This window comes from Cherax quadricarinatus, unplaced genomic scaffold, assembly GCF_038502225.1.
Source record: "Cherax quadricarinatus isolate ZL_2023a unplaced genomic scaffold, ASM3850222v1 Contig2380, whole genome shotgun sequence".
NCBI lineage: Eukaryota > Metazoa > Arthropoda > Malacostraca > Decapoda > Parastacidae > Cherax > Cherax quadricarinatus.
In genome coordinates this window covers 22596-46519 of record NW_027197406.1, presented here as the reverse complement: position 1 = coordinate 46519, position 23924 = coordinate 22596, and the positions used below count along the sequence as shown (strand labels likewise).

General features: G+C 43.2%; 1 protein-coding gene across 2 annotated transcripts; it reads right to left on the bottom strand.

Annotated features, from left to right (window-relative positions):
* Window positions 1-3055: 3055 nt before the first annotated feature.
* LOC138851843 (guanine nucleotide-binding protein subunit alpha-14-like) lies at window positions 3056-20029 on the bottom strand. 2 transcript variants are annotated; one of them, XM_070081339.1, is made up of 5 exons: window positions 19783-20008; window positions 16754-16897; window positions 7872-8394; window positions 7240-7399; window positions 3056-6543 (listed from the first exon to the last, which is right to left on the bottom strand). In XM_070081339.1, the coding sequence occupies exons 2-5, from the start codon at window positions 16774-16776 to the stop codon at window positions 6353-6355; spliced, it is 897 nt and encodes a 298-aa protein (XP_069937440.1). In that variant the 5' UTR covers window positions 16777-16897; window positions 19783-20008; the 3' UTR covers window positions 3056-6352. The 2 variants fall into 2 exon arrangements, with proteins under 2 accessions (XP_069937440.1, XP_069937439.1); XM_070081338.1 differs by lacking the exon at window positions 16754-16897 and having other exon boundaries at window positions 19783-20029.
* Window positions 20030-23924: the final 3895 nt, after the last annotated feature.

Genomic DNA, 23924 nt, shown 5'->3' with positions numbered 1-23924 from the left:
AAATTATAGCCTGAGATAGGTTGGAAAACAGCCGAGTGTAATTTTGGTTCTTGTAAGCAAGCACCAACAGGGGAAAACCTGGAAAGCAACATCTGAAGCTCACCCCGATTACCCCTGAGGCCGCGGATATTCCACTGTAAATAGGCCATGATTGGCGATGAAGAAAATATCAGGAATCTGTAGGTAAAGGCACCTACGGACTAGAGGGGTTAGAAAAGTCAACGTGTGGTGGCATTGGAAGATGTTCAAGTAGCGAAGGAACGGAGCGTTGCGAAGAATGGGGTTGTGAAGATGGAGGAGAGGGAAGAGAAGGAACAGGAAGTGAATCAGTGTCCATTGAAGGTTTAGTCTCTGCAATATATTCTGAAATGGCTTCAAGTGTTTCTGAATTCAAAGATGTATGGGAGACCATATTGGAGATAGAAGGAGGAGGGTGAGTAAAGATTGGGACAGTAATGGACTGTACCAAAGTAGAGGGGGAGGGAAGAGTGTAAGGGACTGGAGATGAAGTGTGGGGGGGGACAGAAGAGGCAGAAACCTGGGAGGTGGCAGAAGAGGGAGAAACTTGGGAGGGGACGGGGGTGGAAGGCATAGTACGAGGAGGAGGGTGAATCTCCACACTTGTAATAGAGCCAGAGAGAGGGGAAGAACTAGGTACAGAGACTGGAAAGGTAAAGTGTGGAGGTGGAAGAAGGGAAGGAAGGGGCAAAGAAGATTTGAGCAATGTGGATTTTTTGGACTTCTGAGTAGAGGGGCGATTGGTATTAGGTGTCGTACGAGGTCTTGTCGATACTGGGGCTTGTGAGGAAGGACGCGAAGATGTGAGAACAGACTGAGTTGTAGTCGGGACGTCAGAGCCAAGGACAGCAAAAGGATTAGATGCCGTAGTGGCTATGGGAGGGGTAACAACAGAGGAGGCTGCAGAAGATGGGACCCCAGAAGTGGGGGGATGTTTGGAAACACGAGAATAAGAAACACGGGGTAGTCTCCCTTGGAGGCGGAGATGAGTAACTGCCATAGCATAAGGGAGACCTTCTGCCTCTTTGAGGCAACGGATTTCACGTTCATTTAAGTAGACCTGGCAACGGCGGGAGTACGAAGGGTGAGCTTCATTACAATTAAGGCAAGATGGAGGTTGACTGCAAGATGTATTAGAATGGTCGTCGGCACCACAGACTGGGCATTCGGCCATAGATCTGCAATATTTCGCTGGGTGACCAAAACGCCAGCAATTTCTACATTGTTGCGGTGTAGGTATCACCTTTCGAACTTGTAACCGATGTCCCGCGACATATACAGAGGACGGGAGTTCTCGGCTGTCAAAAGTTAAACGAGCCACATTGCAAGGGTAACGTCTCCGCCCCCGGGCAGGAAGGACATAAGTGTCTACTTTGAGGATTGGGAGATCCTGGAGTTCCAGCTGTTCAAAAATGTCATTGCCACATGACTGGAAATTCTGTTGGACTATGGTATGGGGCAGAATGACAGTACCACTACAAGAATTGAGAGAAAGATGTTTTTCAATAGTGATAGGAGTAGTATCGATATTCGAAAGGAGAGAAAGATCATGAGCTTGGGTAGCATTCTGGACAGTGACGATGCGCGTACCGCTCTTGAGAGCGTGAAATGAAATATCTCTGCCAACATGACGCAGGAGCGCTTTGCCAATACTATGGTCAGAAAGGTAGGCAGAAGAAGAAGTTGGTCTTAAAGTAAAGAATTTAGTCCATTGTGTGGTCCGAAACTGAGCGTGGAGAGGGAGTGCTTGACGTGTCGGTCTTTTCCGAGTAGAATGGGAAGGTAACGAAGGAGCATCATCAGGAGATTGACGTTGGCGTTTAGGAGTAGGACCGGAGTTGGTCCGGCATGAAATGGGCGGGCGATTCGAAAATTGCCGTACCGTAGAGGGAGAAGCCGGAAGCATAGTCAAAGGAGAGCGGAGTTCAGACAAATCGAAGGAGTCAGTCGAAGCCCCGGTACCTGAAGCGGGTGAGGAAACAGCACCAGCAAGAGGTACAGGGGCATCAGGAGTGTCCGAAGAGTGGTCTAAACACAAGGCAGGGTCAGAATGGGGTGCGGTATCAAGAAGGGGCCCGGGGGTAGTGGTTTCATGGACTAGGGCTGCCATGGTTAGGTTACTCCTTTGCTTTTTGTTTTTAAGAAAAAAAAAGAAAGAAGAAAAGAAAATAAAAATAAAAAAAAGAATAAAAAAAGGGGGGAGCGGGGAGGAATAGTTCCCAGGAGGAATGAAAGGGCCGGAAATCTCCCTCCGCGCCCAAGAGGACCTCAACACCGCTAGTAGCGCAGATGCAGCATGGAACCCGTGCCATACCCTACCCTTCATGCCAGTAAACCAGCAATCCGGGATAGCAACCTCACATCTGCCGAGCTACCTCGGTGGACAAAAGAGAGGGCGGCCGGATATCCGCCACAAAGCATACCTCCTTCGGCCACCACCCCCGGAATCCGAAAGGTGGCTTCCAGAGATACACCCGTCGCCCAAAAGACACCCAAAGCTACTCCGGGATACCGGAGAGGGATCGGGACATCCCCAGGCAATCCAGATTCCACGGCAAACTACGCCACCGCCAAGAACCTCAACGGAATGGGATGGACCCCGGTGTCCTTTCCCCTACCTAGGAACTAGCGCGCCTGTGGGAGAAATCCCAAAGGCCAAAAAGAGGAAGGGCAAAAGGGAGGGGTGAGGAGGAGGAGGAGGAATGGAAAAAGGGGAGGATGGGGAGGATGGGATAGGGGAGGGGAGAATGGGGGGTAATTAGGTTCGGTCTGAGGAAGAAGACCGACAGGGCTAATTCCTCAGACCAAGAGCCTCTTCACCACGCCAAGGAGCCCCCCTTGAAGAGGTGTCATCTTGAGTCTTCAGACACTTGCCGTTCCAGCTGGTGTGATCTTGAATCTTCGGACACTTGCCGTCCCAGCTGGTGTCATCTTGAGTCTTCAGACACTTGCCGTTCCAGCTGGTGTGATCTTGAATCTTCAGACACTTGCCGTCCCAGCTGGTGTCATCTTGAATCTTCTGACACTTGCCGTTCCCGCTGGTGTGATCTTGAATCTTCGGACACTTGCCGTCCCAGCTGGTGTCATCTTGAGTCTTCGGACACTTGCCATCCCAGCTGGTGTCATCTTGAGTCTTCGGACACTTGCCGTTCCAGCTGGTGTGATCTTAAATCTTCGGACACTTGCCGTCCCAGCTGGTGTGATCTTGAACCTTCGGACACCTGCCGTCCCAGCTGGTGTCATCTTGAATCTTCAGACACTTGCCGTTCCAGCTGGTGTCATCTTGAATCTTCGGACACTTGCCGTTCCAGCTGGTGTGATCTTGAATCTTCGGACACTTGCCGTTCCAGCTGGTGTGATCTTGAATCTTCGGACACTTGCCGTCCCAGCTGGTGTGATCTTGAACCTTCGGACACCTGCCGTCCCAGCTGGTGTCATCTTGAATCTTCAGACACTTGCCGTTCCAGCTGGTGTGATCTTGAATCTTCGGATACTTGCCGTTCCAGATGATGTGATCTTGAATCTTCGGACACTTGCCGTCCCAGCTGGTGTCATCTTGAGTCTTCAGACGCTTGTCGTTCCAGTTGGTGTAATCTTAAATCTTCGGACACTTGCCGTCCCAGCTGGTGTGATCTTGAATCTTCGGACACTTGCCGTCCCAGCTGGTGTGATCTTGAATCTTCGGACACTTGCCGTCCCAGCTGGTGTGATCTTGATTATTATTATTATAATCAAAAAGAAGCGCTAAGCCACAAGGGCTATACAGCGCGGTGTGATCTTGAGTCGGTCGTTGTGGCATGGGCTGAGTGCAGGTCGGCTTCAGGCTGTTGTACCATGCCAGAAACAAATATAGGCCACCATTGTTGTTTTGTAATTGGGATGGTACAGGGGTGAAGGAAGTGTGAGATATTAAAGAATGGAGGGCGGCAGTAGCAGTGGGCCCCGTCGAGATCTCTTCACTACTGTATGTTGAACTATATATGAGTTTAGTAGAAACAAAAATTGAAGCTGCTGTTTTGACAAGTTTTTGAAGTCAGTAAAGTGTGTAGCTATCTAGCAAACTTAAATATCTAGTGTAAAATGGGTTTTCTTACTAAGAGAGCAGTGAAAACAGGACTGAGAAATAACTCCCAGGGTCTACCTGCAGCGTCAGCCATACTTCCCAATTTGTTTGAGATTAGTTTCCATTATCACTGCGTAGAAGCATTATTGCCAAGTGAATATATTAGTATTAGGTAAACAATAAGTTAATAAGAATTTTCTGTATTTTAAGTAGAGATTTTGTCTAGCCTTATCCTAGCCTATCCATGTTAATATTTTTATAGCCTTATCCTAGCCTATCCATGTAAGCATCTTTTTTTTAATTCCCTTTGCCTATGTTTTTTGTACCCTTTTGTACATTTCCAGTTACGTTCTAATTTTTTGGATGACTTAACCTGATTGAGCATGACATGTTAGATGATCATGTATATTGCCTCACAATGGTGATAAATTGTCACTTACTTCTAAGTCAGTGTTGTCATTTTTGTGTGTTCTAGGAAGAGATTTTTGTGGCTTGCGTTATATTTTTTGTAAGAAAATAGCGGCGACCAAGTGGCCGAAGAAAAAGCCAACTTTGACCGAGCTTTATGTTAGTGAGTGAAAGAAGAGTGAGGCCAAATCCTAGTGAGATTCCTGTGCTACATGAACCTCAAATTAATTTCTATGGTAAACGAACCTTTGTTAGATTTCTGTGGAAAAACGAATCCTTGTTAGATTCCTGTGGTAAACGAACCCTTGTTAAATTCATGTGGTAAATGAACCCTTTAAATTTCTGTGGTAAACGAATCCTTGTTAGATTCCTATGGACAACGAATCCTTGTTAGATTCTTGTGGAAAACGAACCCTTGTTAGACTCCTATGGAAAACGAACCCTTGTTAGATTTCTTTGGTAAATGAACCCCAGGGGCGGATCTACTATGAAACTAATGAACCTTAAGCTTCAGGACCCCTAATCCTAGAGGGGCCCCAGAAGCGACTTTAGCTCATATACAATACAATACAATACCTTATTTGGACATGATACATAGTTGCACAAGGAATTATAGTTGGGTGTACATGCCAAGAGTCCCTTGTATGCAGAGCCTTATGGGCAGGCTTAAAATTAACTTAAGATTAGCTAAGCAATGATATATTCAGTGGTAAAAATTACAGTAAATAAAATACAACATGAAGTACAAATGAATATTTTAAGCAATGAAATTTGAACCTTTCAATTAAGAGGCATTATAGTTGTACAAGTTTGTAGCACAACAATACATAATATATAAAAAATTATCAATATACTATTTGTAGCGCAGAAACAGGTCACATGGTCATTAGATGAGTTACTGTGCATTCAAGAGAATGGATTATTCTATTAGGTAATGTAATTAAAATTTTTGGGTCTACTGTATGAGAAGGGGTTGCGAAAGGGCCCCTATAACAGTTCAAGCTTCAGGGCCCCAAAAATGTAGATCCGCCACTGACGAACCCTAGTTAAATTCCTGTGGAAAACGAACCAAAGGTAAATTCCTGTGGTAAACGAATCCTAGTTAGATTCCTGTGGTAAACGAACCCTAGTTAGATTCCTGTGGTAAGTGAAGAACAGAAACATACTGGCAAAAAAAAAAAATAGTCCTCGACCAACAGGGAAGTGATGATAGTATTACATAATTAAATTGCATGTTAAAACTTCTGGAAATCATATGGATGGCCTGTACTTGCGCAAGGGGATGTGATATCTAGTAGGAAGAATGTAGAAAAAAAATAATGATAATCTCAACTAGTCTTTGAGTAAATGTTAAACTTGCAGTACAATATTAATTTATAAATATAGTTTTATAATTTTATAACCCTAGTTCTCATATCAAGTTTATAAGTTTTTGTCATTAAACTCTTTTGAGTCAGATATACGAGGCTCGTGGAAGATAAGATAAGATTTCGTTCGGATTTTTATCCCCGGTGGGTAATCAAGTTTTACTAGAGTCGACAGTATGGTAAGATGCCTACCACTAATAGTACAGGTGAAACTACTCTGAAAACTAGGGTAGTTATGTCAGATGCTTAGGCCTTCCTGCTAAGGCCCATCTACGAACATTTCCCAGTGAACAGGAAGTAGTGGCAGTATTTTTTTTGTATTAATGACTGAGGAAATTCCCCCTTTCCTTTTTTGTCTTTACCCCGACTTTAGCCTGCGGGAGTATGGCCACTATAGCTTTATATGCTGATGGAACTGGGGTGGCCGTTCTTTTCACCACTACTAACGTTCTTTAAACGTCTAGGAGTACTTCCAGCCGTTTAGACGTCCTTGATATCAAAACAGACCTCCTCTGCTCATGATATTCCTGGTCACGTTTGTCCTGATGAAGGAAAAGATGGCCCTGAAGTTATCTGTGTTTGTGGCCTCGGAGAAGCGGACGACAAAGTGGCGGCCATGACGAACAGCCACATCCCTGTAGAGCCCTGCGATGAACTCCCGACCTTGGCACTCATCATTCTCTGAACCTGCAGGCATAGTTGAAGAACATAACACAGTGGTGTAATGAGCACTGTTCAGTAGCACAAACGAACTCGTATGAAGAAAAAATCATAATTAAAATGTGTTCTCTATATTTTGGCTTCACTACTGAAGAAGGCCTCTCTGTGAGGCCGAAATATATAGTATTTCAGTAGGTCTACTAGATAATACTAGGCCCAATTCACGCAACCATTCCCAAACAGAAAATATGAAGCACTGTTGTAGGCCTCCTAGCTCACACTAGGCCCTACTCACATTCATTTATTCCTACTTATAAGACCATAAGAAAATCGTTTACTGTTGCAGGCGTACTGGTTCATACATGATACATTTCACACCCAGTCATCCTCACTCATAAAAACAAGAAAAAAGGGATCACTGCAGTTGGCTTACTAGCTCATACTAGGCAGATCTACCTTCACCCAAACATTCTCACTCGTACATCCGTGCAATTCTTACAGCTTCCCAAAGTATTTGCTTCACTGACTGCTTGGCAGGTTGTTCCACTCATCTACCTTGGAAAGTAAACGGTAGATGCAGAGACACACTGTATGGAAGAGGAATAGGAAATCTCGCAAATCAAGAACTGGTAAATGATGAACAAGAGAAGGGGTAGTGGATCATGATAAGGAGAGTGATCATACCAGACATGGGACTCGAAGAAACAGCCTGGGTATACTTACCCTTATAATTTGGAAGGAAATCCTTGATCGAGTGGTGCTGGATTTTCCAATGAAAGATATCAGTTTTATTGAGTAGGAGTATAACTGGGGTGGCCTCGAAGGGGGGATACTGTAGCAGCTCCTCGAAAATGTCTAGACTCTCCTGCACACGATTCTTGTCCTGTGGAAAAGGAAGAAGTGAGAGCAGAATGATTTGAGATGCGGGAGGGAGGGTAAGAAGGAAGAGATGAGAGGGAATTAGTACTGGCGATGTGGGAGAGAAGGGAAGAAGGGAGATATGAGAGGAAAGCTGATATAATAGAGGGGAAGGGCAGCGTGAGAGTGACAGAGAGACAAGAGGAAGATCGAACTTACCACTATCTAATTTTCTGGTGCTACAATTAGAACTATTTTGACGGCGTCCATGGAGGCGCTTCATGCGAGAGAACGTGAGGAAGTGTCAATGTGAGGTAGGATCATCACCTACACAACTCTAGTTTCTGACATGGGCGACTCCAGTTTTATATGGGATGGGCTTAGGGGTGGTGGGCAGGATGGAAGAGGGGGCTAAGAGACTTGTGGTGAAAACCTAATATGTAATACCGACAATTTATCCCCTTGGACTCTAGGGGATCATTTCGACTGATACTTGCCTCTGTGGCCTCCTCGACGCGTTGATCGTACTCTGAAAGCGAGGCCAGGAGGAGTATAGTTGTCGGATGTTGTTGATTAACCCACATAGTGCGTTCTGGCCTCTGACCCCCCATGTCGTGCATAGTTATACGGAGATCCCCGAGGTCGTATGTTGAGGTAAATGAGCCCTTCGTCGGGAAGCGCATGCGCAGGATGTCCTCAATATTAGGTACATAGTTCTCATCGAGGATTCTCTCTGCACTGGTAATGAAGTACTGTGCGTTGGTCATCAGGTGATACTCGTTACCCCTTAAATACACCTCCTGCACGCCAGGATCCTCCCATAGTACTCTTATCTGCTCCACCAGACAAGGATCTATTTGGGCGTCTTCCTGCAGGTACTCCTTCAGAAGTTCCATATTAGCAAACCTCTGAGCAGCGTCCTGAGCCTCGTGTGTAGCCTGAAGAACGCCGAAGGTGCTCATGGCGTTAACTATTTTGTTGAGACTCTCCAGTAGATTGTGACGAATGTGGGGCTGGTGTCTGTCAAAATAAGAACTAAAGTTAAACTCTGTCCATCATTTAGGAAGGGCACAGACCAAATGTTAACACTGAAGCATGTAAGTGTGCAGTACTTGGATAAGGGTAAAGAGCTGTGTGTTGCATTTATGGATTTAGAAAAGGCATATGATAGTAATGGAAAGCGGAACCATGGGGCATATGTCGCAAATGTATTGAATTGTAGGAAAGTTACTAAAAGTAGTTAAGAATTTTATGTAGAGAGTGAGACGCAGGTTATGGTATGTAGAAAGGAAGGGGGACAGGAATGCGTGATGCTGTTTAGCACATTAATACATGGGGCTGTAAAAGAAGTGAAGGTTAAGGTGTCGGGAGAGGTGTGGGATTAAAAGATGTTGGATTGAAATACAAAGCGGGAGTTATCACAGTTGCTCTTTGCTAATGACAGCTCTTTTGGGGGATTCTGGAAACAAGTTGCTAAGGTTGGCAGACGAGTTTGTGAGGGATATGTAAAAGAAAGAAATCAAAAGTGAATACAGAAAAGAGAAACAAAAAATCTAAGAAATAAATCGAATATCAGACTGGAGGAAGAAAGTATGGCGGAAGTGGATGTATTTAGATATTTGGGAGTGGATAGGAAGGACGTGGTAAAACATAGAAGAGAGGGGGAAAGAAGGCGGTACGTTGCGGTATCTGTGGAAAGAAAGTTGCTGTATGAAGGTACCAACAGTTTTACGTGGGTGTGAGGCATGAGTTCTGGGAGCTGCAGCGAGGAGGCTAGAGGCGCTGGAGATGTTTGAGAACGTGTGGTGTGAATATTATGTAAAGTAAAAGGGCACAAGTGCAACTAATGTGACATTTTATTGTGGCCACGTTTCGCTCTCCAGGAGCTTTATCAATGGCTTGATAAAGCTCCTGGAGAGCGAAACGTTGCCACAATAAAATGTCACATTAGTTGCACTTGTGTCCTTTTACTTTACATATTGTCGGTAATTCTACCAACTTTATTACAATGTGTGAATATTATGTAGAGAATTTGGAGAATAAAAAGTAAAAGGCTATGAGGGGCAACCTATGATATAATTCAGGGGGCTGAAAAGGGCTTTGGTCATGTAGAGAGAATGGACAGGAATAGGATGAAGAATAGAGTGCATAAATTTGGGGCTGTATGTAGGAGGGGTAAGGGTCATCCCGGCAGCGGTTGGAGGAAGGGGGTTAAACGAGGCTAAAGCTTTAGTTTTAGGGGTAAGAGGTTCCAGCAAGTTTGTGTGAGCGTGTTAAATAGCAGTACGTGGAGACAGGTTGCTCTAAGTGGACGTGCAGTTGAAGTGTGAGCAGTGTAACTTTTATGAAGGATTTAAGGAAAACTGGTTAGTCACACTTGAGTCCTGGAGGACGGAAGGGTAGTGCCTGCACCCTGAAGGAGGGGTGGCGATGTTGCAATAAAAGGGTAATCTGATTGTGATGTAAACACATTTCTGACAAGACAACAGGTGCCTTGGCGGAAGACGGCAGACGAGGTGAAAGAAATATTATTATCGTTATATACCATAAAGCTCTAAACCCGTAGAAGTATGTGACAATAAAAACCAGTGAATAAGGCAAATGAAAGCAAAGCCACTTGATAAAGTATATGATGTGGAAAGTGCTCGAGGGCCGGGTCCCAAATCTGCACATTGCTATAACAACATACTGGAGCGAGAGATATGTGCAGGAAAGGTATAAAATACCGACAATATGAAAGTTAAGACACATGTGCAACATCTGGATATCTTTATTGTAGTAGACGTTTCGCCATCCAGTGGCTTTATCAATACAGATTCTAGGACATAATAGGAAGACAGTAGAACTATATACAAAAGATGAGGTAATCAGTCCCTCGGCCTTGGAGTTAGTGTTCACAGCATCGTGGTGGAGGAGAGTCTGGAGCAAAGGCAAGAAAGGTATAAAATATATGAAAGTTAAGACACATGTGCAACATCTGGATATCTTTATTGTAGACGTTTCGCCATCCAGTGGCTTTATCAATACAGATTCTAGGACATAATAGGAAGACAGTAGAACTATATACAAAAGATGAGGTAATCAGTCCCTCGGCCTTGGAGTTAGTGTTCACAGCATCGTGGAGGAGAGTCTAGTGAACACCACGATGCTGTGAACACTAACTCCAAGGCCGAGGGACTGATTACCTCATCTTTTGTATATAGTTCTACTGTCTTCCTATTATGTCCTAGAATCTGTATTGATAAAGCCACTGGATGGCGAAACGTCTACAATAAAGATATCCAGATGTTGCACATGTGTCTTAACTTTCATATTGTCGGTATTTTATACCTTTCTTGCACAACACTGCTGCAACTAACCCATCTCTTTGGGAAGGACCTACTTCCACTGGGGAATCCCGCCTACCAGTGACTGCCCTCGTCTGCTGCCCGTCCCTTCCACTGACGCCTATATAAACGCCAGTCTTCTTGCCTTTGCTCCAGATTCTCCTCCACCACGATGCTGTGAACACTAACTCCAAGGCCGAGGGACTGATTACCTCATCTTTTGTATATAGTTCTACTGTCTTCCTATTATGTCCTAGAATCTGTATTGATAAAGCCACTGGATGGCGAAACGTCTACAATAAAGATATCCAGATGTTGCACATGTGTCTTAACTTTCATATTGTCGGTATTTTATACCTTTCTTGCACAACTGCTGCCCGTCCCATTCACTGACGCCTATAAAAAGCGCCAGTCTTCTTGCCTTTGCTCCAGACTCTCCTCCACCACGATGCTGTGAACACTAACTCCAAGGCCGAGGGACTGATTACCTCATCTTTTGTATATAGTTCTACTGTCTTCCTATTATGTCCTAGAATCTGTATTGATAAAGCCACTGGATGGCGAAACGTCTACTACAATAAAGATATCCAGATGTTGCACATGTGTCTTAACTTTCATATTGTCGGTATTTTATACCTTTCTTGCACAACTTGTCAGACACTGCAACATCATGGAATCTTGGTTCAGAGGACATCTACAAGACCTTCTTCACGGCTGCTGCAACTAACCCATCTCTTTGGGAAGGACCTACTTCCACTGGGGAATCCCGCCTACCAGTGACTTTGCCCTCGTCTGCTGCCCGTCCCTATTAACTGACGCCTATAAAACCGCCAGTCTTCTTGCCTTTGCTCCAGACTCTCCTCCACCACGATTTGTGGTTACAGGGGTCGAGACTCAGCTCCTGGCCCCGCCTCTTCATTGACCGCTACTGGGTCCTCCGTCTCCCTGCTCCATGACCTTTATTATACCTCGTCTTAAAACTATGTATGGTTCCTGCCTCCACTACATCACTAGCCAGATTATTCCACTTCCTAACAACTCTGTGGCTGAAGAAATACTTCCTAACATCCCTTTGACTCATCTGAGTCTTCAATTTCCAATTGTGACCTCTTGTTTCTGTGTCCCATCTCTGGAACATCCTGTCTCTGTTTACCTTATCTATTCCACGCAGTATTTTGTATGTCGTCATCATGTCTCCCCTGACCCTCCTGTCCTCCAGTGTCGTCAGGCCGATTTCCCTCAACCTTTCTTTGTAGGACATTCCCCTGAGCTTTGGAACTAACCTTGTTGCAAGCCTTTGCACTTTCTCTAATTTCTTGACGTGTTTGACCAGGTGTGGGTTCCAAACTGGTGCTGCATACTCCAATACGGGCCTGAAGTGTGTGTGTACTCACCTATTTGTACTCACCTATTTGTGGTTGCAGGGGCCGAGTCCTAGCTCCTGGCCCCGCCTCTTCACCGGTTGCTACTGGGTCCTCTCTCTCCCTGCTCCATGAGCTTTATCAAACCTCGTCTGAAAACTATGTATGGTTCCCGCCTCCACTACATCACTTTCTAGGCTATTCCACGGCCTGACAACTCTATGACTGAAGAAATACTTCCTAATATCTCTCTTACTCATCTGTGTCTTCAACTTCCAATGGTGACCTCTTGTTTCTGTGTCCCCTCCCTGGAACATCCTGTCTTTGTCCACCTTGTCTATTCCGCGCAGTATTTTATATGTCGTTATCATGTCTCCCCTGACCCTCCTGTCCTCTAGTGTCGTCAGGCAGATTTCCCTTAACCTTTCTTCCTGAATCTGCACTCTCTAAAAAGGCGGTGAATTAGAGGGGGCTGTGGCTCGTACGTTGATGATCAGGTGATTGAAAACAGGAATGTATAAATGGAAAACAGGAATTGATAAAGGGGATGTAAATAGTGTGCTAAAAATATCTAGCCTAGAAAAGACTCGCAACGATGATTTTAAGTTGGAAAAATTCAGATTCAGGAAGGATATAGGAAAGCAATGGTTTGGTAATAGAGTTGTGGATGAGTGGAAAAAACTCCCCAGTACCGTCATAGAGGCTAAAACATTGTGTAGTTTTAAAAATAAGTTAGATAAAAATATGAGTGGGTGTGGGTGGGTGTGAGTTGGACCTGACTAGCTTGTGTTACTAGGTCAGATGCCGTGCTTTTTAAGTGAATGTGACCTGACCCGACTAGGTCAAGGTATTGGCTTAAGCCAGTGGGGGAATTCGAATTCAGACCTGCCTCGAATGGGTCAGTAGGCCTGCTGCAGTGTTCCTTCTTTCATATGTTCTTATTTATATAATAGAATAGCGGAGCGAAATACGTAATTACATTGTAAAATAGAGGGAACTAGGGAGAAAGATGCGCTAGCACAAAAAGAGCACAAGGCGAAAATCAGTCGAAACGTAAGATGAACAAAAGTTTAAAATAGACTTGTGTGCAATTTCTTATTGCTAAATCCCCCAGCGGGCAAAACATCTAATAAACGTTCTAAGTTTTTACATGTATTTACTTCACATATGGTGAAGAGTACAAAAAAAAAAGCACAGTACAGTGACTAGAACAACACGCAAATAACACACACGAAAGAGACTGAAATATATAACGATGCTTCGGTCCGACTTCGGCCCTTGACACTAGTTACAGATGGTGTGTGGGTAATGACATACCTTACAGGGAAAACTAAAGAGAGACATAACTAAGGGAAATGACGCTCAGTGAAGTTGTTTACACTTAAGGTTTACTATACTAATAGCAGGAGTGTTAGAAATAAGATAGATGAGCTAAGATTAATTGCAAGTGCAGGAAACATAGATATTATTGCTATAACAGAGACCTGGCTCAATCTGAAAGATAGAGAGATGCCCTCTGAATGTCACATACAAGGCTATAAATTATTCCACACTGACAGGGTCAACAGGAAAGGTGGTGGAGTAGCGATGTATGTCAGAGACAATTTAAATTGTTGTGTTAGACAAGATATTAAATTAGAAGCGTCAGCCACTGAATCTGTTTGGTTACAGCTTCTCGAGGGCCGAGAAAAACTAATTTTGGGTGTGATTTACAGGGCCCCAAATCTTGATAGGGAGTGCAGTAAACTTCTATGGGACGAAATTCGTAAGGCATCTACATACGAAAATGTTGTGCTAATGGGAGATTTCAACTATAGACAGATTGACTGGAGCAATTTGACAGGAAATTTAGAGTCGGGTGACTTTCTTGATTCGATCCAGGATTGTTTTTTAAAACAGTTTGTGACAGAGCCAACTAGGGGAAATAACCTCCTTGACTTGGTTCTTGCCAGTAGGGAAACACTAATTAATAATCTTGAGGTTAATGATGAGCTTGGGGAGAGTGATCACAAATCACTCAGTTTTAACATATTATGGAATTCCCCTAATAATGGCAATCAAGTCTCCGTCCCTGACTTTCGCTTGGCTGATTTCATAGGACTGAAAAATTACTTAGGTGGGCTGAACTGGAATGACCTGACTAAGGGTCAGGTAGGTGGTGATGGTTGCCGATATGATGCTTTCCAGGGCATAGTTCTAGCTGCTCAGTCAAATTATGTTCCAAATAGGGAAATCAGATCAAACAAAAATGATCCTAAATGGATGAACAATAGATTAAAATATCTGATTGGTCAAAAGAGAGGCATATATAGGCAAATCAAAAGAGGAGAGGGGCAATTAAGAAATCGATATATTCAGTTAAAGAGAGAAATAAAAAAGGGAATTAGAAAAGCAAAAAGAGATTATGAGGTTAAAGTTGCAAGAGAATCGAAGACTAACCCAAAAGGATTCTTTCAGGTATACAGAAGTAAGATCAGGGACAAGATAGGCCCACTCAAAAGTTCCTCGGGTCAGCTCACTGACAGTGATAAGGAAATGTGTAGAATTTTTAACACATACTTCCTCTCAGTTTTTACACAGGAGGATACCAGCGATATTCCAGTAATGATAAATTATGTAGAACAGGACGATAATAAACTGTGCACTATTAGGGTCACAAGTGACATGGTCCTTAGGCAAATAGATAAATTAAAACCTAACAAATCCCCAGGCCCTGATGAACTGTATGCAAGGGTTCTAAAGGAATGTAAAGAGGAGCTTAGCACACCTTTGGCTAATCTTTTCAACATATCACTACAAACTGGCATGGTGCCAGATAAGTGGAAAATGGCAAATGTGATACCTATTTTCAAAACAGGTGACAGGTCCTTAGCTTCGAACTATAGACCAATAAGCCTAACCTCCATAGTGGGAAAATTTATGGAATCAATAATTGCCGAGGCAGTTCGTAGCCACCTTGAAAAGCATAAATTAATCAACGAATCTCAGCATGGTTTTACAAAGGGGCGTTCCTGCCTTACGAATTTATTAACTTTTTTCACTAAGGTATTTGAGGAGGTAGATCATGGTAATGAATATGATATTGTGTATATGGACTTCAGTAAGGCTTTTGACAGGGTCCCACATCAGAGACTATTGAGGAAAATTAAAGCACATGGAATAGGAGGAGAAATTTTTTCCTGGATAGAGGCATGGTTGACAAATAGGCAGCAGAGAGTTTGCATAAATGGGGAGAAATCAGAGTGGGGAAGCGTCACGAGCGGTGTTCCACAGGGGTCAGTGTTGGGCCCCCTGCTGTTCACAATCTACATAAACGACATAGATGAGGGCATAAAGAGCGACATCGGCAAGTTTGCCGATGACACCAAAATAGGCCGTCGAATTCATTCTGACGAGGACATTCGAGCACTCCAGGAAGATTTGAATAGACTGATGCAGTGGTCGGAGAAGTGGCAGATGCAGTTTAATATAGACAAATGCAAAGTTCTAAATGTTGGACAGGACAATAACCATGCCACATATAAACTAAATAATGTAGATCTTAATATTACGGATTGCGAAAAAGATTTAGGAGTTCTGGTTAGCAGTAATCTGAAACCAAGACAACAGTGCATAAGTGTTCGCAATAAAGCTAATAGAATCCTTGGCTTCATATCAAGAAGCATAAATAATAGGAGTCCTCAGGTTGTTCTTCAACTCTATACATCCTTGGTTAGGCCTCATTTAGATTATGCTGCACAGTTTTGGTCACCGTATTACAGAATGGATATAAATTCTCTGGAAAATGTACAAAGGAGGATGACAAAGATGATCCCATGTATCAGAAACCTTCCCTATGAGGATAGACTAAGGGCCCTGAAACTGCACTCTCTAGAAAGACGTAGAATTAGGGGGGATATGATTGAGGTGTATAAGTGGAAGACAGGAATAAATAAAGGGGATGTAAATAGTGTGCTGAAAATATCTAGCCTAGACAGGACTCGCAGCAATGGTTTTAAGTTGGAAAAATTCAGATTCAGGAAGGATATAGGAAAGTACTGGTTTGGTAATAGAGTTGTGGATGAGTGGAACAAACTCCCAAGTACCGTTATAGAGGCCAGAACGTTGTGTAGCTTTAAAAATAGGTTGGATAAATACATGAGTAGATGTGGGTGGGTGTGAGTTGGACCTGATAGCTTGTGCTAACAGGTCGGTTGCCGTGTTCCTCCCTTAAGTCAATGTGACCTGACCTGACTAGGTTGGGTGCATTGGCTTAAGCCGGTAGGAGACTTGGACCTGCCTCGCATGGGCCAGTAGGCCTTCTGCAGTGTTCCTTCGTTCTTATGTTCTTATGTTCTTATGTTCTTAACCTCACCCTGCTGTGCATGAGATCACCTACAGGCTCACTCTCCTGTGCATGGGACCACCTACAGGCTCACCCTCCTGTGCATGGGACCACTACAGGCTCATCCTGCTGTGCATGGGACCACTATACATTCACCCTGCTGTACCTGGGACCACAACAGACTCACTCTGCTGTGCATGGTCCACTACAGACTGACCCTGCTATACATGGGACCACTACAGACTCGCCCAACTGTGCTTGGGACCACTACAGACTCTGCTGTGCATAGAACCACTGCAGACTGACCCTGCTGTACATGGGACCACTACAGACCCACCCTACTGTGCATGGGACCACTACAGACTCACCCTAAAAATGAGGCTGCTGCCATGTTCGTGGCTCTCAAAGATGGTACACGATCTTAACCGCCAGAGAACATTTAAGATGACCTGCCAGATTCTGCTTAGCACTGACCTCCTGTGACCGGCGTTAGACTCATTGCCGTCATTATCCTGTAAGAGATGATGATGTCAAAGTATAACCTCCTTATTCTTAGAGGCTGACAGACTGGAGAAACTAAAAGACTATGATACAGGAAACGTGGGGTTAGGAGCTGGGAGCCTAACTGATCTAGATTCTAGAAGACAGATTGGCCTAGGAGACTGGTTGAGTTATAATAAGAGCAAGAATATGAGCAATTTAATTCACACTCATAATTTTTACCCTGCTATATGAAAAAAAGGTAATTTTGCAGCGAGTGGCTTTAAGAAAATCAGCCATTCTTGGTGTAATCAGTGAGCATCAAAGTCCTTGTGAAAAAGGACTCTAACCAAAGATAAATACGACAAACATAAGAGAGCTTTTAAGCATATAGACGACAGTTCACATGTCTAAGAATCGTATTCAAAATATTAATTTATTGCCTCTATCCAATTTTAACATTTTCACAAGGCTAGTGCGTCGTATGACCCATACATGTTTGGCGTTTGCTCTCGAATATATTAATAACAATAACAAAAATAGTAATGGAAGGCCAGTGGAAACCTGGCATTATCACTACCTTAACTTCGAGATCACAGTAGTATTTGTTTTGCAATGTTTTACACAGCTGACACTGAGTGTTCAACCCTGCCACGATTTCACCACTGATTGATTTCCAGCTACTTCATTATTCTGCATATGTCTTATACCATGTCCTCCACGTATCTACTTCACTCTTACATTACCTAATTTTGTACATTAGATTCATATGTAAAAATATAATTCACTATGGTCGAGCCTTTATTCTTTCAGATCTCGTCTGGGAACCTACTCAGTAAAGCACCCTGCTAATGAGAATCGTGAGAATGATGTACATAGCCTATGTTAGGTCCTTAATTGATTATGCTGCTCCCATGTTGATATTAGCTAGAGAAAGTTCTCTCCGACCCTTGGAGTTAATGCAAAATGAAGCTCTCAGAATTATTCTTGGGTGTCCCAAATCTACAAAGGTTCTTAATATGAGGAAGGAGCTTGGTATTTCTAGTATCAGTGATGGAATTGTTAGGTAAGACACATATGCAACAGTTAGGTATCTTTATTTCGAAACGTTTCGCCTACACAGTAGGCTTCTTCAGTCGAGTACAGAAAAGTTGATAGAAGCAGAAGATACTTGAAGATGATGTAATCAGTCCATCACCCTTAAAGTTTTGAGGTGGTCAGTCCCTCAGTCTGGAGAAGAGCATTGTTCCATAGAATGAAACAATATGGAGAGGAAGTGACAGGACGGAGCCTTATATAGCGCCAAGAGGTGAGACGTAGGTCACTAGAAGAGGTAAGAACTCAAATGTTGGGAGGTCAACCTCTACTAGTGAGAACGGCTGGATTTGAGAGGGACCTGACCTCCCAACATCTTTCTTACCTCTTCTAGTGACCTACGTCTCACCTCTTGGTGCTATATAAGGCTCCGTCCTGTCACTTCTTCTCCATATTGTTTCATTCTATGGAACAATGCTCTTCTCCAGACTGAGGGACTGACCACCTCAAAACTTTAAGGGTGATGGACTGATTACATCCTCTTCAAGTATCTTCTGCTTCTATCAACTTTTCTGTACTCGACTGAAGAAGCCTACTGTGTAGGCGAAACGTTTCGAAATAAAGATACCTAACTGTTGCATATGTGTCTTACCTAACAACCTGTCGGTATTTTATACCATTTTAATGTTCAGTGATGGAATTGTTGAGATAACACTGTACTCGGTATTAGAATGTTAAGAAATGAACTAGACACTGTCACAATGAATCTTACTAAATGTCTTACTAAACGAGCAATTGCATTAAGTTTTATAACCTGCATGAACTGTATCACTGAAGACAACAAGAGCATTTCACCCCTCCATGGAAGATGTGTTCATTTAATATCACATACCTGCAAGTCCCTCCCAAGAAGCTCATTGCTAGTAATCCCTTCCTTAAATCACTTGTTAATGCAAATACTCAAGAAGAAATTTCTGGCCTAGCTGGTAGTAATAAGTTATCACATGTTATGTACACTGTTGGATCTAAACAGGAGTCTTCTGGCAGGGCTGCATCTGCTCTTGTTACCACTTCCCTAGTTAAGAACCATAATAAACTTGTTGAACTAGGCGTCTATACCGCAAATTGAATTGTCAAGATATGTTATTAATGAAAATAAGATACCAGATATACTAAGTAAATTTCCTAAATTTGTTTGTAACAGATAAGTGAACTGTAGATATGTAGATATAAACCCATATGTACACATGTTAACCCTTTTGGGACCTAGTTCCTGGGCCTTTTGTGTATCCATATGCTCTTGCGCTACCGTCCACAGGATGGATGTGGGGTGCACAATAAACTAGCCACTTATAATATAATAATAATAATAATAATAATAATAATAATAATAATAATAATAATAATAATAATAATATCTTTATTTACTGCAAGTACATGTACAAGGTATACAGGCCTAGCTGAAATCAGTGACATACTACTATATAGAAATCCCTTGTTATGCTCAGCATTTCGGGCAAATTAGGTCAGTGTCCCAGGATGCGACCCACACCAGTCGACTAACACCCAGGTACCCGTTTTACTGATGGGGAACATAGACAACAGGTGGAAAGAAACACGCCCAATGTTTCTATTCTGGCTGGGAATCGAACCCAGGCCCTCGCCGTGTGAAAGTGAGAGCGTTGGCCACCAGTAACTAACTAAATAAATATTGGGTATTGCCAATAACTCGTAAAGAATAAACTTCATTGAGTTCTTTGCTTTTAATGAGCTTGTATTACTCATTATAATGATCTAACTGGATTATTTTACCTAACATATCTTTTTCTTTGTTCCTGATTTGACATAATAATCATAAAAACGAGAATACAAATATACTTACCGACTCCATACCCGCATAATTGTTGCACAGAGCATTAAATCTGTTAGCACACCGCCTCTTAGTAACTCAGATACTTGCTTGAAGCCAGAGACGGGCATGGTTTTGAATTTTCATCGCTGACCACTCAAGAGCGTAGGCTCTAATGTTATCGGGAAGAAAATATCAAAATACATCGTATGCAGGACTCAAGCGATGACAGAACTGACCCACCATCCAGCAAGAACTTGGCGCAGTCGGAGAGATAAGACAGGAAGTCTCAGTTGCCACACGTAGTCTTAACTTCTAAGGAGTACCTTCGACTATATTAAGGAAAGGAGACTTCAGTTGTCAATGAACTATTTCAATAATGGTTTATAAACAAAAACGGAAAATATGATCACACGCTAAACGCATCTGGGTTATTCATCGCAAGGAGTGGCACAAGCGCGAATCTCTAAGAACATAAGAATGGAGGAACACTGCAGAAGGCCTACTGGCCCATAATCAATCGCGTGAAACGCATTATTTTTAACTGTGCTAACCAATTGGTTCAGGCTCAAGTAAATACTCTGCGAATCACATTAATATTAACGTATGTCTAAACTGTATCTTGTTTGCCCTCCATTGGAATTACTGTATCTTGTACATGATAAATGAAACACTTTTGCAATATTTGGATACCTTTTTTCTGGGGACGTTTCGCCACACAGTAGCTTCTTCAGTCCAATGCAGAAAAAGGTGGAATAAGAGGAGTTTGAGGTAATCAGTCCCTCAGCCTTGAGTCTGCAGCATATTAGGTTAGGTTAGGTAAGGTTTGTCAGGAAATACGTCAGGTGTTTCCTGACGCGGGCCTTAGTCAGATGGTGACCCGCCGTTGGAGCTTTGTAGATGAATGGTTCAGAGCCTTCCGCTGGCTTACCGGTCCACCCTTTAAAAATTATGGTCAGTTATAACCATTTAGTTATGCAGCATACTTGCGAAGATGGAGCTTATATACTGATGAGAGACGAGGTGGAGCAGTGGAAGACGGAATCACCAGCGAACAAAGACACTAGTAGAAATAGGTCGTGTCTATAGATTAGAAAAGTTTTGAAGATCCCATGATGTTGCTGTGTCGGAGAGCAAGATGTATGTACAATTGAGGACATTTATTAAGGGAAACGTTTCGCCACGAGTGGCTTCTTCAGTCCTAATACAGAGATAACTAAGAAAATGAGTATATATAGTGGCAGTAGTCAGGTGGAGTGTCCCGTCGATAGTAGTAGTGGTAGTGGTGGTAGTAATTGTGGGGAGACGGGTTGGGTTGGAGAAGGACCTACCTGTAGATGAATGGTTCAGAAAACCGACAAATTGATAAATTAGACACACGTGCAACACTTGGGTATCATTAAAGATAACAAAGTGTTGCACATGTGTCTAATTTATCAAGGACCTACCTATCTGGAGTCTAGCTGGCGGGTATTCCGGGGATCAATGCCCCCGCGGCCAGGTCCACGACCAGGTATCCCGGTCAATATGTTACGGCGGTCTCCAGAATGGGTAATATCCTGGAAATAGATGGTATAAAATACCGATACAATGGAAATATAAACACGTGCAGTATAATGTGATCCTTTATTTACAAAGTTTCGCTCACGCAGTAGGTTTGACCTGGAGTTACCTGGACGTTATTCCGGGGATCAACGCCCCCGCGGCCCGGTCCACGACCAGGCCTCCCGGTGGATCAGGGCCTAATCAACTAGGCTGTTACTGCTGGCCGCACGCAGTCCAACGTACGAACCACAGCCCGGTTGATCCGGCACTGACTTTAGGTATCTGTCCAGCTTTCTTGAAGGCAGCCAGGGGTTTATTGGTAATTCCAATTATGCTTGGTGGGAGGCTGTTGAACAGTCTTGGGCCCCGGACACTTAGGGTGTTTTCTCTTAGTGTACCAATGGCGCCCCTACTTTTAATTGGGGGTATTTTGCATCGCCTGCCCAGTCTTTTACTTTCGTAGGGAGTGATTTCTGTGTGCAGATTCGGGACCATTCCTTCTAGGATTTTCCAAGTGTAGATTATGATATATCTCTCTCTCCTGCGTTCCAACGAGTACAAGTCAAGTGCTTCCAAGCGTTCCCAGTAGTTAAGGTGCTTGACAGAACTTATACGTGCAGTAAAGGTTCTCTGTACACTCTCTAGATCTGCAATTTCACCTGCTTTGAATGGAGATGTTAATGTACAGCAGTATTCCAGCCTAGAGAGAACAAGTGATTTGAAAAGGATCATCATTGGCTTGGCATCTCTCGTTTTGAACGTTCTCATTATCCATCCTATCATTTTCTTTGCACTTGCGATCGTGGCACTGTTGTGATCCTTGAAAGTGAGATCCTCAGACATTACTACTCCCAGGTCCCTTACATTATTTTTCCGCTCTATTGTATGGCCAGAGTTTGTAGTATACTCTGTTCTAGTTATTATCTCCTCCAGTTTTCCATAACGGAGTAGTTGGAATTTGTCCTCATTGAACATCATATTGTTTTCCGTTGCCCACTGGAAAACTTTGTTTATATCTTCTTGGAGATTAACCGTGTCCTCAATAGATGACAGCCTCATGCAGATCCTAGTATCGTCTGCAAAGCATGATGCAGTGCTGTGGGTTACATCTCCGTCTATGTCTGATATGAGGATGAAGAACAGGATGGGGCGAGTACTGTGCCTTGTGGAACAGAGCTCTTCACTATGGCAGCCTCCGATTTAACTCTGCTGACCACTACTCTTTGTGTTCGATTGGTTAGGAAGTTGAAGATCCATCTCCCCACTTACCCAGTTATTCCTTTAGCACGTATTTTATGGGCTATTACGCCATGATCACATTTGTCAAATGCTTTTGCAAAGTCTGTGTATATTACATCTGCATTCTGATTTTCTTCCGGTGCATCCAAGGCCATATCATAGTGATCCAGTAGTTGTGAGAGGCAGGAGCGACTTGCCCTGAACCCAGGTTGCCCTGGATTGGGCAGATTTTGGGAATCCAGGTGATTTGCAATCCTGCTTCTCAGCACTCTTTCAAAGATTTGTATGGTGTGGGACGTCAGAGATATTGGTCTATAGTTCTTAGCTAATGCTTTGCTGCCACCTTTATGGAGTGGGGCTATATCCGTTGTTTTAAGTGACTGTGGAATTTCACTCATGTCCAAGCTCCTCCTCCATAGTGTACTTAGGGCACGCGAGAGGGGTTTCTTGCAATTCTTAATGAATACAGAGTTCCACGAGTCTGGGCCCGGGGCTGAGTGCAAGGGCATGTTGTCAATGGCTTTTTCGAAATCTATCGGAGTTAGGGTGATGTCGGAAATCTGGCATACATTTATGGAGTTTTGAGGCTCATTCATGAAGAAATCATTTGGGTCGTCGATCCTCAGACTGATTAGTGGTTCACTAAACACAGAGTCATACTGGGATTTCAATATTTCACTCATTTCCTTGTTGTCATCTGTGTAAGTCCCATCCTGTCTGAGTAAGGGCCCGATACTAGATGTAGTATTTGCCTTGTTTTTGGCATATGAAAAGAAATATTTTGAATTTCTTTCAATTTTACTAATAGCTTTAAGCTCCTCCTGCCTCTCCTGGTTCCAGTAAGAGTCATTTAACTTAAGTTCGATAGTTTCCACTTCCCTGGTCAGCGCCTCCTTTCGTGTATCAGATATTCTAGCACTCCTGAGGAGCTCAGTGACTCTTCGTCGTCTTCTGTAGAGGGAGCGTCTTTCTCCAGTTTAGACACTTAAGCAACATATGGGAATCTTTATTCAGGAAACGTGTTCCTCGATTCTTATGTTCTTAATGTGGGATAGCGATGAAGAAGTTTCTTGCCGAGGGGTTCTGCTATGTTACAGAAGCTGTTGTTCTGGTTGAAGTTGTTGGATGTACAGGTAAGTGATGATTTGGAGATAGTGATAGTTCTTTCTCTAACCCAACCCGTCTCACTACAATTATTATCACTACTATACTACTACTACTACTACTACCCACGCGACATTCCTGGAGAGCGAAACGTTGCAACAATAAAATGTCACATTAGTTGCACTTGTGTCCTTTTACTTTACATATTGTCGGTAATTCTACCAACATTATCACATCTTATATACTCGACTGAAGAAGCCTACTGTGTAGGCGAAACGTTTCGGAAT